The sequence below is a fragment of the Neltuma alba genome, unplaced genomic scaffold, assembly GCF_004799145.2.
Source record: "Neltuma alba isolate B1F8T4 unplaced genomic scaffold, ASM479914v2 tig00004725_pilon, whole genome shotgun sequence".
Classification (NCBI taxonomy): domain Eukaryota; kingdom Viridiplantae; phylum Streptophyta; class Magnoliopsida; order Fabales; family Fabaceae; genus Neltuma; species Neltuma alba.
This window is the reverse complement of record NW_021633837.1, coordinates 1-18,283: the sequence shown is the minus strand read 5'-3', so window position 1 is coordinate 18,283 and position 18,283 is coordinate 1. Positions and strand designations below refer to the sequence as shown.

At 36.1% G+C, this 18,283-nt stretch overlaps 1 protein-coding gene and 1 pseudogene across 1 annotated transcript; one reads left to right on the top strand and one right to left on the bottom strand.

Annotated features, from left to right (window-relative positions):
- Positions 1 to 915: 915 nt before the first annotated feature.
- Positions 916 to 9,254, bottom strand: LOC114745597 (ABC transporter F family member 3). Its single transcript, XM_028933752.1, has 18 exons — positions 8,988 to 9,254; positions 8,539 to 8,754; positions 8,166 to 8,355; positions 6,947 to 7,155; positions 6,451 to 6,582; positions 5,580 to 5,708; positions 5,393 to 5,494; positions 5,130 to 5,276; positions 4,679 to 4,741; positions 4,444 to 4,490; positions 4,283 to 4,342; positions 4,066 to 4,148; positions 3,710 to 3,804; positions 3,193 to 3,279; positions 2,727 to 2,814; positions 2,462 to 2,547; positions 1,485 to 1,547; positions 916 to 1,361 (listed from the first exon to the last, which is right to left on the bottom strand). The coding sequence occupies exons 1-18, from the start codon at positions 9,189 to 9,191 to the stop codon at positions 1,239 to 1,241; spliced, it is 2,124 nt and encodes a 707-aa protein (XP_028789585.1). The 5' UTR covers positions 9,192 to 9,254; the 3' UTR covers positions 916 to 1,238.
- Positions 9,255 to 10,731: 1,477 nt separating this feature from the next.
- LOC114745596 (glutamine-dependent NAD(+) synthetase-like) lies at positions 10,732 to 17,826 on the top strand (annotated as a pseudogene).
- The last annotated feature ends 457 nt before the right edge of the window (positions 17,827 to 18,283 follow it).

The window sequence follows — 18,283 nt, the reverse complement described above, 5'->3', positions numbered from 1 at the left end:
TTTGTTTCATTTTGAGGACATAATATTTAAAATATATGAATTAATATATTAACAACTAGCATGATCACAGCTCTATCATGATCTAATCATAATTAGTAGTTTGACCAATTCTGGCTCTTTTAAATTAGCAATAGAAAAAATAATTTATTTCTAATCTGACTTTTAAACAAATAAGATTAGGTAAAAATTACATTGGATAATGTGATTTATAGATGAATTGACTTTTATAAAAAATAGTTTGTAAAGTAAAAAAATTATTTGGATTATAATTAAATAAGTAAGTTTATTTTACAAAACGATCAAAATGGATAAATGAAAAGGTTATATTCAATTAATAAAATATATTTAAATTAGAAATAATATTAATGTGAAAATTTTTAACCAAATAATATTACATAATTAATTGGATGATATATTCTATATAATTTATGTAAATATAAAATGAAAAATAATATTAAAAATTAAAAATATTATAACAACCGTTAATTTTAGAATATTGAAAAAAATAACTAAACAAAGAACATATAAAAAGTATAAGAACAATAAGGACAAAAATGTCTTTTAATTTCAAAAAACTATTTTTACACAAGTCTTAAATAAGTTTTAGGTGCTTTCATAATAGTGTTTTAAAAAACAGCTTTTAACCCATAAGTCACATTGGCCAAATGCTATAACAAACAACTCTCAAGTTTACAGACTGACTTATTACACTTGTAACTTAATTTTTCCCTCCAAAATGCCATGCCAAACAGACTGTCTATTCTTAGTCTGATTTTCATAGCATTGGAGATAAGCAGCCATTAAATTTGAGAACAAGACATGCCTTTCATCTTTCAATCCTCACGGAGGAATTAAGTCACATCACATCGATTATTAAGCATGTCGCCATAAATTATAATACCAACATCCGTCAGCTCAACAGTTAATTTAAAGTTTCCACTAATATGAATTTTATCTGGCAAATCACCACCCATTATCATCGTCGTAACGCCAAACAGAGCAAAATTACAGTATTACAAAAACTTTTCTTCCTGGGATGAATAGGTTGCAGCTGTTCAAAACTCAACCTATGGCTGTGAACATTATCAAAAGTGAAAAGGTAATGACAAAAATATATAAAATGGGAAACTCAACTGAATGTGTCATGTTACCATTTCCCATCTACGGCAATGTGAGATCACACCATAAATATTTGTAAATGGCTGCACGCCACAAAAATTGTTTACCAACTCACTCTCCTATGATGACTGGAGTATCCTCTTATAATCTTGGAAAGTGCCTTGGAATGGGCTAACTCTTCCTTGGGAGACAGCCCATAGCTCCTCCACACTTCCCGATATTAGGTGCTCATCGTGACTCACCTGCCAAAAAGCAGACATTGATTTGCGCGGCAAAATTGTCAGTGGCAGTCTAAATGATAGTGAATCATCGATTGCAATTAACACAATTGGGAGTCTGAGGAGAACTGACGACCATATACATACCATTAGAATGCCTCCTTGGAACATCACAAGACCTTGAATTAGCGCCTCAACAGCATCCAAGTCCTACATAACACATTTTCAGTCAATTTGTGGGTTGTACAAGTTATGTTTTCTTAATACAGAAGTCGCAATCCGGATTTTATTAGTTTCTTTCCAAGAATCAATATCTTAATAGTATTTTTATCTTGTCATCTGATGAGGTGCCACAGCACCCCACCGTCACAATCAAGTACTTTAAAGATTGAAAAAAATTGTTTACAATACTTATTAACGGTATCATAACTATATGGTTTCATGATCGCTTCAGTTCATCAGTCTAATCTCAAGTTCAACCTAAGTTTTCAAAGGCAGCCGAGTAGATCCTCCTTGACAAGAGCGCATGGATCTTATAAACATATAACATTTACATGGGATTTCCACATGTCACACAACCCCAACAAACATTAAACACAAACAGCAACAGAGAAGAACAAGGATAGAAGATATAGAGTGAGTGAGCGGAAGACAATGGTCCAAGCAATAGTGGACATGGTGGGAGAATGAGGTGATCACCTCTTATTCCACAATTACGTAATGGGTAGTTATTTCAGATAGTGCTTAGGAGTTTATTTGGTTCAGCTATACATTTCCCGTATAAATAGATGTAGGGTGTTGTAATAGTGGGTGACCTTTTGATACATTTGTCTTTTTGCAGGACTTCCTCCAATGGTTTATTCGAGTAACTGATTTTTTTCCAGATTCTGGCATTAAACACTTCCAATAGACAACATTCTGCTCGTTCCATCTCTTAAATTCAACCCGATCAAGCTGAATAATAATGACGCTAAATGGGAAAAAGCCTGAAAACTCACTCTAGAATCCGTAAATTTCGCTCCAACAAGACGTAAGAGACAACTAGTTGCCTTTTTATCTTAGCTGAAAAAGTGACCTACCAAGAAGCAAACAAACAAGGGAAGATTGGAGAGGCTGTAACGTACCAGGTGATTGGAAGGTTCATCAAGCAATATTATGTGTGGTTTCTTGAAAGTTATCTTTGCAAATGCAACCCTGCTTTTTTGTCCCCCTAGTATAGCATTAAGAAATATACTCAGCAATAAAAACAAAATGACACCTCCGAATATCAGTAATGCCCTGCAACAATTAATTCAGCTGCCCTAACACTTATCACAATTATCAAATATCAATAGAACATTTCAAAGGAGAAAGAATCATGATACAAGACTAGTCCTATGCACGCAGGACCTGACAGTGTATACATTGGCTGAAGCGCAAGATTTCCAGTTACACCAAAAGAGCCCAAGTGAGCTCGAAGCTTCTGTTCAGGAACACCCTGGAGAAAGTCCATATAAAAGAATTCATTGACACCCTCAAGTCAGAAGCGCAGGTACTACGTAGCATAAAAACCGCCATTTTATCAGCCCAAAGGCCATGTAGATTTGATCTGAGCCCTACAAATAGGTAAACTGTCTACAAAACAACAAAATATGCAACCAAAATAGGCACTTATGCATTTCTTTATGGGAAAAATTGAGAGAATGATGTTTTCTATTGCTCTAACCAAATTATTTCAACCATCTTTGTGCTTGTCCCATGAAATAAATACTGATTAGAAGAGAAGAGGCTGCGGCTGTAGTCAACTTCTAGAACATAGAAGAGATGCCCAAAGAAACAATCTTAGATTTAATTATTCCATACGGCAAGAACTTACAGGATAGCAGCGCATCATATACAGAAGGGGATTTGAAGACAAGTCTAGTCCATCAACGTGATGCTGACTGAAGACTGCTATGCGAACCTGTGGCCAGGAAAAGCATGTGAATGCCAATAAATAAGTTTAAGGGAAGAAAAGACAGCTTAGCAGAGCAAGAAGAGACTCTTGCTGTCCAGACAAACGTTCAGCAACTCTTTTTACTATAAAAATTGAGAAGTGAGAACAGTACAATATGGTCCTGCCCAATCAAAAGAGAGAAATAGGAAAAGACAAAATCACTAGATTATTAATTTTCCTCAAATTTACCTCTTCTTGGATCATTATACACAACTTATGTCTGATTGTTATAAACCAAATATAGACTTGAACTTCATGCTGACTTGCTCAGAGCCAAAATGAAAGTTAAGCCAACAATGTCTAATGGGAGTGTTGCAATTTTTTGGACATGATATAAATAAGCAATATTTATCACTAGAAAAGATATGCGCTAACAATTGCCCATGTCATATAATACCTTGGCAGAGCGAAAAACTGTCCCAGAAATGGGTTGTAGTTCCCCTGCAATTAACTTGAGTATGGTAGATTTTCCAATACCATTGGGCCCAACCACTGCATAAGCAAATAGAACACAATCTATAATATTGAAAAAACAAAATGAAGAAGCTGTCCTATTATTATATAGAAACATTCTCCTATACCACAAATCTACTTACTACTAGTTTGTCAAGAAATACAATACAGCATATGAAGTCATGCAATCATAAACATGAACACTGGCAAGTGCTAATATGAATAGCATAGAATATCTCAAATGAACAGAGTATTCAAAATTTCATAGCGCTAAAGCTTTCCTAGGATAAGCTATCTTACTTGCAATACGGCTGTCAAGATCAATCCCAAAATTCAAATTCTTAAATAGAATTGGGCCCCCAGGGTAACCAAATGATGCATCACTGCAATTACATGTGAAAGTTGAAAATAAGTTTCCATTGGAAATTAATAAGGCAAAAAGCATTGTCAAACATTACAGCTGGATTCATGTCATGCATACGCATAAGTGAGAGAGAGGAAGGGAATTACATCCTACCTAAAACTTATTATTGGTGCACCAGGTCTATCATCTGGCGTTGGGAACTCAAACTTGTAGCTGCAACCCACCAGACAAAGAACGTTGTAATAAAACTGAAAGAAAGATAATAAGGAAGCATGTTTTGCTACAATGAGCAAGAAAATAATGGCAGTTCATACTCAGGATCATTGATAATTTCATCCACACGACCCATCCGGTCTAAAGCCTGCAAAAGTTGTAAAAAGAGAAAGCATTTCAGATGCTTGAATATAAATGATTGTCTAATTAAAAACTTAGAATAAACTAAACCATGAAGCTGGGGAAAATGAGGCATGGGAGAGACATCAACTTATGACTTTCTAGCATTTTATTTTTATACTATAGGTAGTTAAACAGATAATAACAAAATGTTACCTTGATTCTTGATTGAACAAGCGATGCTCTCTTGGCATTATAACGGAACTTGTCAATGAAAGACTGGCAGCAAAGCAAAATACCACATGTCAAATACAAACTAGAAAAAAATGACAGGCATGCACAACAAGTTCTGCTGCATATCACCCAAAAAAAAATTGTTCTGCATACAAAGGTTAAGCAACCTTTAGTTAAGATCATAGAAAGAGAACCTAATGCAATATCACATTCTTCTATTCTATGAATAAACAATAATGGACAGAAGAAATCAGAAAGGCAATCACGCCATCACCGCAGAATTATATATTCCAACATTACTGCTGCACAAAAACAAATTTTAACTTCTAAATCACAAGCTGTCTAACAGATATAACGACTTGGTTTCACAAATTTTTTTAAGGACAAATACTAGAAGGAAAAAGAATATGGAGAGAGAGAGGGAGAGGGAAACCTGCATATGAGATCTTGCACGTTCATTTGCCTCCACTGCTTTTTGCTGGTTTTTAAGCTGTTCTTCTCGAGTCTTCTCAAAGTTATCATAATCCCCTTTATAAGTAGTCAACTTCTTAGCTTGTAGGTGAATTATGTCAGTCACCACCTAAGATACAGTTTTGATCACAAGAAATGCAAAACGATTGATCTAGTCAAGTCCAGAGAAAATACATTGATCAACCAAGCAACAAATGATCAAAGTAAGATGCAGAAGCATATTACCGTGTTCAAAAATTCTCTAGCATGAGAAACAACTATGAACGTTTTTGGCCACTTAACCAAGTAAGACTCCAGCCATAAGACAGCATGAAGATCAAGATGGTTCTGAAATAAAATTGAATTATATTAAATTTTTCTCAAGATCAATTAATTATGGCATGAAGCAGTATATACAGATGGCAGAGTTCACCGTAGGTTCATCAAGAAGCAACAAGTCAGGTTCTATAAATAGTGCACGAGCAAGAGCTATTCGCATCCGCCATCCTCCAGAGAAAGTTTTTGTCGCCCTCTTTTGCATCTCAGGAGAGAAGCTTAGGCCCTAACAATATTCTTCATCAGCGAGATAATAAATTCAAGCAACACAAAAGGCAGATAAACATAAATATTAATTTTTCATTTCAACTGTACGTATGCACTTCTCCATAACCCTGGTATTTCATTTTGTACTTGAGAGGCACAATACCAATTATTTTGCTTCAGTAATTATGAAAACCAAAGGAAGGTGAACATTTACAGTTTCATGCAGGAAGATTAGCATTACAAATGGTAATAACATGACCAAACACTGCCACTTCTTCTAATCACATAATCCTAATCAATGAAGACAGGACAGATTTTATTGCATAGAAGAGAATTAGTAATACGATGCCTATTATCATAATCCGCATCATTCCAAATAACTGTGGATCATCCATTAATTAGTCTGGGATTGTGCATGCGCAAAGTAACAACAATAAATCTAGTTTTATATAAAATCAACAAAAAGGATACATACTTTGAAATGTGATCAATCTTAATCTTTGATGTATGGCACATAACAGTTAAGCTAATGTCTCTTCCAGACAAGTGGAGAGATTGATCAGTCCTTGTTAATTGCTTGAAATATCACGCCCATTTCTTTTTGTTGCCCTTTGATTCTTGTTTCCTTTATATTGAAATCATACTTTTTGCAACAATATTTTTAAAAAATATCAATTTCTTAGTTGCTGATAAGCAGAGCTGGTCAGTAGTTGAATTGGAAACTTCAACCAATTAATAAATCAAGCCATTTAAGAACTCACTGCAAGTATTGAAGCTGCACGTGACTCTGCAGAGTAAGCATCAATTAACTCAAGCCTCTTGTAGATTTCCTCAAGTCTCTGTGAAATGGCATCATTGCTCTTGACAGCCACATCCCCGGATTCCAACTCTCTCTGGCAGGGAAAAAACACAACGTTGTCAGTTGCTGCAATTTTCAGGGCATACGGAAGTTTTAAATTATTTTTAAAAAAAAGCTCAACTGATGATTTATGTGCTTTTAGGAGTAATAATAAATAAGTAATTGCTTGTTTGCTGTTACTAGTTACTTAGCCATTGCTTTAGGATTTAGTTGGTCAGGCTTCAGTTAGAAGTTTAACTGCATGTTACTGAGAGTCCCTCTATTATTTCAGATTGGTTTAAGTATGAGCCAGAAGAGTTCAGAAGGCTGCTGCCGAATCTCTCCAATGAATTTCTATTGAGCAATGTTTATGTAGAGTCTTCATAGCTCATACCAAGAAGGAAAAGAATGTACACAACCTGTTGGGCAAGTAATCGAGCTTCTTCTTCCAGAAGTTGAGTTCTCTCAATATCAGAATTGAGAACACACTGCAACGCTGTTGTATCATCACCAACTACCTCTTGTTCCACATGCAATATCTGACAATTATAAGGTATGCCATCAATGGCATGCATAGCCATATGCCTGAGGAATGTTGTTTTCCCAGTACCGTTTCTTCCAATAAGACCTGCATATTTGAGCAGCGTATAAAAAAAACAAAAGCAAGTCTTCATAGTCACTCAATCACATAACAATGAAAAGTAGTTATGCATTTGTCAACTTGCATACATCAAGTTAGCTGGGACTTGGGAATGATATTACGCCAATAATAAAATTCTTTCAAGTCTGGCTCTGGCAGAGATGATAGATAGCCAAGAAGCACAGACAATTTACATGGATATGAACATGGCAAATTGGCAATACAGTAAAAGTCCTGAAGTGTCCAAGTACCTATGGAAGTTCTGTGCAATGTTTGATACAAAGAAAATTTCATAAGTTTAAATTTTAAATGGCTATTAATACTTAAAAGACCTAAATGAATGTATCTCTGAGTATACACGTTGAGACAAATGAACTCTTGTGAGCCCAGGAGGGTTGGTCCGACTGGTTCGATAAGGGGAGGGCAAGGCGCCGCGTACCCACCAGGTCTAGGGCTTGAATCCTGGGAAGTCCCTTCACTAGGGCGACTCCGGATTAGTCAGTTACCCAAAAGGTGCTGGACACCGGAGGAGTTATACTCAAAAAAAAAAAAGAACTCTTGTGATTAAATCCCAAATAACTCCGTATAATTATTGACATTCACAAGAAATTTTTTATGTTTGCTTCAATCTAATTTAGTTTGAAAATCACTGTAGACTTCAACATGCTGCAATTAAATAGATAGTCCAATTGAACACGCCAGTTTTAACCAGATATTTAGACTTAAACATTAAAGAAATAACATCAAAAGGTGTAGTTGGTAAGACTTTGTCACTGCCAGCAAGGGATATATAATGAAACTAATCTGCATAATTAAGTCGACAGCAAGAAGAAAAAGGTAAACCTTACATACATAAGAAACTGTAGATATCAAAGTGTAAATAAAACTCAGAAAGCAGAAACCAGGTATTTAAACTTTCCGTGTAGACTGTAAAGCATATCTATTTCTTGTTGTTCTTAGTACACAATTATTGACGCAAGGAAGGCTGAAAAATTTACCATAATGTCTTCCGAATGAGAGTGTGATTGAACCCTCCTCAATGAGATCACGGCCACCAACAGAAATATTGAAGTTCTCCATGTGAATGTCCTTGACAGCGGGTCCACCACTGTTATCATGCCTAACACATACAACGGGCATCCCTTCTCGTGCTGCTTCCATTTCTGCTAGATGCATTTGGTACTGTGCCTGTGTAAGTAAACGACATTATAAACAACAGCAGAATTAGCCAACAATAGAGGTAATCTATAGCATCAGTTTATAAAGTGATCCAGTTCAATTTCAGTCAAAATCTGCTTCTCTAATTGTCTATGATTATACCAAAAAATGCCAAACAATGCTAATAGGCCAGGTTCTAATTTAAAAGTTTACCTCCCTTTGGCGTTCCTCCTTCCTCTTTCTTCTTTCTAGCTTCACACGGTCACGTTCAGTTAGCAAAGGACCATCAGTAGGCTCACGCTTCTTCTTAGGAGCTACCCCATCATCCATTCCGTCATTCATTCTGAAGGGTGCTGCAAGGCTTCGCACGGTTGGTTTGGCTTTGACCAACCCATGCTTTCCAAATTTTTCAGACATTTTGCTACATACCTAGAGCAATTCAGCAATTTGTAGGGGAACTAAGAAACCGGAAGACGGCCAGGTAAAAGAAGTAATAAGGCTAGCGCAACCCAGCTTCAAAGATAAAGCAGAGAGGCCAAAACGCTTTAAATTTCTCAATAATAGCCCATTAGCTCACCGCCCCGGCTCGAAGTTTTCAAGATAATATATCATGCTACAATTTATAAGCAACTAAATGGAGTGTATGTGAGTGCAGAAATTACAGTGCGACACTCAGAGAAGTCGTCGACACAGCCGGCACCCACAAGTAGCTCCCCAAGAAAATCGAAGACGCCTTCTCCATCATCTCCAAAATCAAAGTCATCATCTGCGAGGACGTTGATAATGTAATCAACAATCGGCTGATCCACATCCTGAACCCGTCGTCCCAGCACCTCGTGCACCACTGAGCTCGCTACTTCTGTCATCTTCTTAGGCGGTTCGAGATGTCCCGCTACCACGCCCACAGCGCCAACGGTTTCGGAGGCAATGCGCGGGTACGACTATGAGCCACTCTCTCCCGGTGTGGGGGATTTTCTTTTTTTTGGGTAAAGTTCTCTCCCATGTTTTGGGCTTCTCTAACGATAGTGCATGATGGGCCTTTAGGCCTATTCAGTTTAAGATGAAGTTAGTTTGGTTTGGTTTAACTAACGGGAGTTAGGTCTAGCGGAAGGGACTAGTCCCTCACAATGTGACGAATCAAGGTTTGAATCCCCGCTGAGAGAAGTGCTCATATTTAGTGACCGACAATAACTCGAATAGTATTACTCTAATAAGAAGATACGTATGTTTTCGCAAAAAAAGTTTGATTTGGTTTTGGAGTTGGTTTGATTGGTTTGGGTGATGTTAAACTAGAATAATTTTTTAATTTTTATAGAAGAAATGTGGTAATTTTTAATGAACTTTATTTGAATTCATGTTCACTTTCTAGAATAAAAATTAAAATTAATAAAATTTCAAATTTATATCGTTCATTTGATTGAATGAAAAATTACAACAATATTAACTATTTCCACGGAAATTAGGTGTGAATTCAAATTTGTCGCCCAAACAGTTACATCGAAATTTCAATGCATTTCTCTTTCTGATAAGAGATGAGAAGAGAGAAGTAAGAAACGGTGCCAAGAAATGCATTGAGTCTTTCCTTATAATAAATATAATTCCCACAATTTCATATGTACCTTGCAAGAGTTTTTTTTATTAGTGATATTAATTTCACGCATTCTTGTATATCTTGCAAGAGTTTTTTTTATATATATTTGAGAATGATTTAAAGTTTTTTTAATTAAAAATGGGTGTAAACCAGTTTGCACGAGGAGACTACGACCTTCTCCATACCCAAAATATTTTTACCACCACAGCAATGCGTGAATCATACGATGATTTGAATCTTGACTACTGTTTATATTCTAAATTGTATGTATCCTCCATTTTAATACGCTTTAGGCCCACTAAAAAATTTTCCCAAAATTATTGAAATTTTTTTACTTTAAAAATTATGGGGACATCTTAAAATTATCTTCATTAAACCGTATCTTCGTGTTGATTATGTTTATCTTTAATCCCTCACCTCCATTCCCTTAATTCTATATGAAAAAATTTGGAGAAAATTCATCTAATGCAAAATATTAGATAATTTTAATATTAAAATGCATAAATATATCATAAAGTTCCGAGTAAGTAGATAATAAATTACTTTTATAATGACAAACAAATATAAAACAGTTTTTAATTTTATAAAATTGTAAGCAAGAAATTACCCTTCATGCAATTTTTAGATTATGTACAAATCATTTTTTAATCTAAAAGACTAAAAGTCATTTATCTTTTGGAAAAAATCAGCCCTCCTTCACCAAAAAAAAAAAAATCAGCGAAGAGACCTATACGCTTAATCCGTTATTGACACGGGCACACGACCGAGATCCGGTCATGGACACGTGTCAAGTGTATGATCACCAGTGTCAAAGTCCAAGGGCGCGCGTGTGGAACGACATGAATCAAAACCCGTCCAAGGGTCCAGGAGCTCCAAAAGGCTTTGGTTCCATTAGAACTTCGTGGGATGAAAGCAAAGGAGAAAGAAAACGATATATAAGGAATCCAAACTAATCCTTTACATCGCAATATTCATCCGTCTCGCGTGCTCCAATTCTTTTGAGAAAACCATATCTTTCACCATTTCAGATATCTCGTTTCCATCGAGGATGAGGCTGTTGAAGGTGGCAACTTGCAATCTCAATCAATGGGCTATGGACTTCGACTGTAACACTAAGCACATTAAAGAGTCCATAGCCAAGGCTAAAGAAGCCGGCGCTGTCATTAGGCTCGGACCTGAGCTGGAGGTTACTGGTTATGGCTGTGAAGATCATTTCTTGGAGCTCGACACTGTCACCCATGCGTAAGTGATTCCTTTACTGAAATTTGCTCCGAAATTATTGAAATTTTGAGGTCACTGCGTATGTTTCTTCCGTTATTACAGTATAAGTACTGCTTATTGGGTCTGAACTGCAATGGCTGAAATTCCACCCACTCTTACCCTTAATCCTCAAGGATTATGCAAGAAAATCTCAAACTTTTGTCCCACGGAAAGCTTTTACGTCTGTCTTTATTAATGCCGGGAGTGAATTTGATTTGGTTGCAGATGGGAATGCTTAAAAGACATCTTGCTCGGTGATTGGACAGATGACATATTTTGTAGCATTGGTATGCCGATCATCAAAGGGTCGGAGCGGTACAATTGTCAGGTTTTATGTTTGAATCGAAAGATTATTATGATACGACCAAAGATGTCCCTCGCAAATGATGGCAACTATAGAGAGCTTAGATGGTTTACGGCATGGAAGCGAAGAGATCAACTTGAGGAATTTCAGCTTCCCAACGAAATTGCTGAGGCATTGGGTCAAGAGTCAGTTCCTTTTGGCTACGGATTCATTCAGTTTAAAGACACGTAAGTTTTAGCAAGTCACAAGCTCTATTTCCATTAGTTTAGTTACATATATTTCTGTCAAAAATTTTGAACAACTCCTGTTTTCTCTCGTTCTCCTCCTCCATTGTTTTTATATGTTTTAAAAAGATACGCAGTTGTCGGAGCTAGTGAAATCATGCTTGTCGTTTTTATGTAAAGGCCAATCGGCAGCTAATGTGGAAGTATTGAGTGATTGATAAATGAGTATTAAATGGGGTTTGAGATGCACCTTCCCAACTCTGGTTGGACTCTAATCAATATGAAAAATAAAACTAATGGCAAAATATAGTCAAGAATAGTGCAACTCATTATTCTCTGTAATGCACGAGACCTGTATTTGGTTTGCTTTGATCCTCATAAGAATTTTGTCTCTGTATATTACTTTCTTTCACTTTTTTTGGCTTTTTAATCTGGCGTGTAAATCAACAAAGCAACCATGCAAGCTCCATACTTATCTACACTTTAATACACTTATAAGCTAATAAGCTTTTAGATCAATGTTGGGGCAGCAGATATCGATTATAGCATTCCTTCATGTTTTGGCTTCGTCCAACGTCTAGTCAAATGCTTACCAGTGCTACAATTTACTTCACAGGGCAATAGCAGCTGAAATTTGTGAGGAACTCTTTTCTCCAATTGCCCCTCATGCTGAGCTTGCATTAAATGGTGTTGAAGTATTTCTGAATGCAAGTGGAAGTCACCACCAACTCAGAAAGCTTGATGTCCGCCTCCGTGCTTTTATAGGTGCCACTCATACACGTGGAGGGGTTTACATGTATAGCAACCACCAAGGATGTGACGGTGGTCGCCTTTATTATGGTAGAAAATATTTCTCTTTTTCTGTGCTTCTGCCCTTGGTTTATTAGAGTGAAATACCTAAAACATTTTGTCAGTGTAAATACTTGCTTAACTTAGCAGTTGGTTTGTTGAATTCTTTGGGGAGTTGCACTCGTATACTGTCAGTTGCATAAAATTTAACTTTTCAAACGAAGAACTTGATGGTCAATCTGTATCTCTGATTTATTTGTAACAGATGGATGTGCTTGTGTTGTGGTGAATGGAGATGTTGTTGCTCAGGGTTCACAATTTTCTTTGAAGGACGTTGAGATTGTGGCTGCTCAAATAGATCTTGATGCGGTATATAATCATGAATTTATTCTATATGTTGTGTTTCCATGTACAAATGCATAGGTGGGCAATTTAGGTTTCCATTATGGACAGTAGATTTGATCGCTTAACTTGTTTGTTTATTGGTAGGTTGCCAGCCTTAGAGGGTCTATCAGTACCTTTCAAGAGCAAGCAAGTTGTAAAACCAGGGTTCCTTCAGTGGCAGTAGCATACAATCTTTGTCGGCCTTTCAACCTGAAAGTGACGCTTTCCATTCCACATAAGGTCTGTATCTTGTCAAAAGCAATAAATTTTGATAGTTCAGAAGCGAGCTTTCCTGAAACTTATAAACTGTAGATGTCTTATATTCTGCTTTCATTCAATGAGTTAGTCAGTTATCTATTTTATTTAATGCCGAATCCGGCATCTCTTAGGAACATTGTAATTTAGGCAGTCAGCCTCTTAACTGTATGGAATTTATGTTCAATAGATCAAGTATCACTCTCCAGAAGAGGAAATAGCATTTGGGCCTGGTTGCTGGTTATGGGACTACTTGAGAAGAAGTGGAGCGTCTGGTTTCCTGCTTCCTCTATCTGGTGGGGCAGATAGTTCCTCTGTTGCTGCTATTGTTGGTTGCATGTGCCAACTTGTAGTGAAAGGTTAGATCTAATGAAATGACAGCTGCAATCAAATTATGGCTTACCTTTCACCTTTCTGCTACCAATTAACTTGTGATTGTATAAGTTGCTGTATATTGCATATGTAATGTCATATGACTGCTTATATTGGTCTGAAGAAATGCTTCAAACAGTAGTCTCGCTTCAGGGCATGACCACTAATAGGTCATTTGCAATTAGCTGACGGTGCAATAGTTGTAGTAGTAGGCCTGCTTATTGTGATTTCCTATATTGGAATCCTTAAAAATTGCTTGAGCACAGAAGATAATAGGATGCCTTTTGTATTCCTGCTGAATATTCAGCTTCATGCAAGGAACTTAAATGTCATTTCATGGCCTATTATAATGTACGGCTTCTTTTTTAATAAGCACAGCAGAGGTGGAATATAAAACTAGTTTTCACTTTAAAATGTCAAATTATATTGTTGGAACGTTATTGGTAAGTGGTTCATATTTTTGTGCAGAAATTGCAAATGGGGATGAACAGGTTAAAGCTGATGCTATACGAATAGGAAATTATAAAGATGGGCAATTTCCTACTGACAGCAGAGAATTTGCTAAACGAGTATTCTATACTGTATTTATGGGATCTGAAAATAGGTAAGTGCATGTGCATAAATTTTATGTTTCGCACTCTGGCATCCTTTGAACAAATTACCATCCATTTTCTTCACTAAATATTCCATCAATATTTATATAAAGGCCAGTTACCCCCATTTATGGTTTTGGTATTATTTTCCTTTTGTTGGTTTTTTTTTTCCTTTTCTTTTTCCATCATTCTCATTTAGTTTTTCATGAGGTTGAGTTTGAACGAACTGTTAAAAAGTGTTGATGCATATTTATAGAATTACAGAAGTTGAGCTACTATACTGCTGGGATCTTCTTTTCAATATTTGAAAACGTTTTTTTATTTTGAAGGATGCTTAAAAGCATAAACTTTTTCAGTTTAAAGATCCTGAGTTGAAATTTGAGCATGTTATATGGCAATTCATTACTTGAAAGGAGAAACAATTTATGTTCTCACAGTGGAAAGGGATTTTTTCAGCACTTCTAAGGAGTAGTATATTCATACATATATACAACTTTGCAGCGAAAGGTAGAGTAAAAAGAAATCTAGCTGCAAATGCTAGGACTTGTTTCACATTAATTACATCATACGAGTTCCTTCTCTTCTCTATCATCTTGTTGTCAACAGAAGGCTGCCTTCTAATGATCTATTGAGTTCATTTGAGGAGTATTTCCCTCCCAATATGTGCTGCACTAAGAGATTTCCTCCTTACAGTTCTGACGCCACCAGATTGCGGGCCAAGATGCTGGCTGATGAAATTGGCTCATGGCACCTTGATGTTAACATTGATGGGGTTGTATCTGCCTTTTTATCATTGTTTCAAACACTTACAGGAAAGAGACCACGTTATAAGGTAAATGAAGCATGAAACGATTGATTATAACAGTAATATTTCCTGAATAGCTAGCACAAGAAGAAACTGCAGGAATGAAATTATTGATCTTTGCAAAATATGTTGCCATGAAATACGGCTACAAGTCTTTGACCAAATCATTCTTTTTACTTTGATCTTTTGGCTTCTGCTTCTTCTTTATAAATTTTATTTTAAGTAGTAGGCTGACTTTGCAATGACAGAACCATGTATGGTGTGTGGGTGGTATGTCAAATAATTGATTTCTGCATCCAAACATAGCTTCAGTCAGACTAGTAAAGTAGCTCTTACTGACGTTTTTTTTAAGGAATGTTGCTGTTTATACTGATTACAGTTGGGAAGCCTTTAACATATTTTTTGTTGCATTGTATAGCTATAAATAATTACATTCGTTTTGTTTCTGCAGGTAGATGGTGGATCTAATATAGAGAATTTAAGCTTACAAAACATCCAAGCTCGAATCAGAATGGTGCTAGCTTTCATGCTAGCGTCTCTGTTGCCTTGGGTTCACAGCAAACCTGGATTTTTATCTTGTTTTGGGAAGCTCCAATGTGGATGAGGGGTTGCGTGTGGTTACTTAACAAAGGTATCTCCACAATCTCACAATCTAAAGACTTTTAAGTTTGTTAATACTACACTTAAATTCCTCACGTCTGTGATCAATCACATCTTAGTTATCAAAATCTTATTTATTCATACAGTACGATTGCAGCTCAGCAGATATAAACCCCATTGGAAGTATAAGCAAACAGGATCTGCGGACGTTCTTGCGTTGGGCATCCATCCATCTTGGTTATTCATCTTTGAAAGATATTGAAGCAGCTCCGCCCACAGCTGAACTGGAGCCTATACGTTCAAACTACAGTCAGGTAATGTTCTGTTGCACCTCTTGGTCTTGATCTTGAATCTCTTGACCAATTTGAAATTCAAATTTTTCATAACAAAAGTTTGCAGTGCCTTGTTTGGTCAATTATTATCGTGTATGCAAAAAATAGGGGGAGATTTTATATATATATATATATATATATATATATATATATAAAGAGCAAAAACACTTTACCCGACCTGACATTTCTGGTAGAGACTTTTGCCCGTTTAATCTAACATTTCTATACTTCTATTATTGATTTCAACAAATGCAAGCACTATAATTAGTGAAGCATTGGCTTGTTTGAGGAATAATTGGACTTAACCGTACTTCTTTTCTTCATTTGTTTTTATGCATATTTATTGAAAGATAAATGATTGATTGTTCATGTTCACTTGGTCAATATTTGGGAATATGTCATTGTTAACACCTGATTGGTTGTTTAATAGCTTGATGAAGTGGATATGGGAATGACTTACGAGGAACTCTCTGTTATGGAAGGCTACGGAAAATTTTCCGCTGTGGTCCAGTTTCCATGTTTCAGGTATAATTTGTATTTCTCCTTTTTTGTCTCGCTTTTGATCTGGTATAAGATAATAAGCTGTCAGTTGTTTAGTTTACCACCTAAATAAATGTGATAAGGAACCAAAAATATATGAACAGGTGATATTTGAGTTTTCGACCGATTACTGTCCCATTTATTTGAGTAGATGGCAAGCCCAATGTATTTTGGATTTTTTATTTTTTTGGGGCCAACAATGTGTTTTCGATATTTAGACTTCTGGACAATACACTAAGACTGCAGGTAAGTGGTTTTTCACTTACTAGTCTTTCAGAAGCTCTTCCGAATTGGTTAAGTTACTTCATGGTCAGAAATTTCTTGACCTTGAAATTCTATGAAAGTTTGACATAACCAAAATCTAGGTGCAAACTGCAAAGGCTTGCTTTATTAACTTCTAGTCAGAATTAAAATACTTTTTAATGGTCAAATTTTTTTATTTTAAGGAAAAAATATTGCTCACCTACTATAGACTCTTACAAGCAGACTAGTTATTTAATCCAAAGTGCAGTTCACTTGATCTGCAATTAAACTCAACAGTGTGTGCACATTCTATCTGTAATACAATTATGCTGACAGACTAAATCTTCAATGCAAGTCGAAGGATATGATTGTTTACCTTAGGATAGACAGCTAGTGACAAGACAATGCAATTTGTGAGTGAAGCATCCCTAAAATCCTACTAGGTAAAGTGAGATTCACACCATTTATCTCAAGTCCCTTGTGATCAATATCTAAATTGTCATAACTTCACTGCTTGCTTGATTTACCCTAATGGATAGTAATAACTGGTGGCTATAAAATTAGAATATCAATAAAGATTGTGGGGGGGTCTAGTGTTGCCCATCTGATGATTCAGCCATAACTTACTGGTTCTTTAATCTGTTTCAGAATCTATGCTATAGATGGGGTGCCAGACTGACTCCATCACAAGTGGCTGAGAAAGTAAAACACTTTTTCAAGTATTATTCTATAAATCGACACAAAATGACTGTATTGACGCCCTCCTATCATGCTGAGGTATGCTGTTATTATCTATTAAACGGGTAAAAAGAATCCAGTTTCCCTCTTATAATCTGATTGCCCCAAGTTATTTATTTTAACTGTTGGCTAAGTATGAAGTATATAACGCTACATTTAACTGGCAGAGTTATTCGCCAGAGGATAACAGGTTTGATCTTCGCCAATTTCTGTATAATGCAAGATGGCCATATCAATTTCGCAAATTGATGAAATTGTTCGTGAGTTGGATGGTGACAAGGTTGCTGTTCAAGAACCCAGAGACCATGAAGCTATGGCAATTGCATCAGATGGTGTGGGTGGGATGGGAGTTATAGCAGCAGGTTCAGGCAATCCCAGTGTTGGGATTTGATCAAATACTTAACCCTCCGCTCAAATACAAGAGCATTCGGCTACAAATTAGGTGCAGAGATTTTGTCTTTAACGTTTATATGTATAATAATGATATCATTCATCTTCCATTAAATTGGAAGAACAAAAATCTCTGAGATTGTTTTGGTGGTGGGGAAGCTGGGGTTGAATAAAGAACGGATCCTACTCTTCTATGTCAATTCTTGTATTTATTTCGTGAATTTAATCCTCAAAAAGGCAATTGTACTCATCAAATCAATTTGATGATATTCTTGGTAATAGATCTATGTGACTTGCGTATAGACCGTGTTGGAACTGGGAGTTAGTGATTATTAAGTTTTCTTATACGAATTTGGATCGTTTGGAGTCATTTTCAATTTTTACTCTTTATTTCATTTTCAAAACAAGAAATAAACCCGATTGCGGTACAGGTGAGAAATTCTTCTTTAACTTTTCAATGAAAATTTCATTTTGAACTTCGACTTGCCGCCGAGACGTAGTAATAAAACTGAAATGGCGATTTTTCCCATCCTGCAAA

Coding starts and splice junctions, on each gene's coding strand:
- LOC114745597 (XM_028933752.1), bottom strand. CDS start 9,191: ATGACAGAAGTAGCGAGCTCAGTGGTGCACGAGGTGCTGGGACGACGG. Junction 4,149..4,282: donor GCACCAATAATAAGTTTTAG/GTAGGATGTAAT, acceptor ATGTAATTGCAG/TGATGCATCATTTGGTTACC. Junction 1,362..1,484: donor TCCAAGGAGGCATTCTAATG/GTATGTATATGG, acceptor GCTTTTTGGCAG/GTGAGTCACGATGAGCACCT.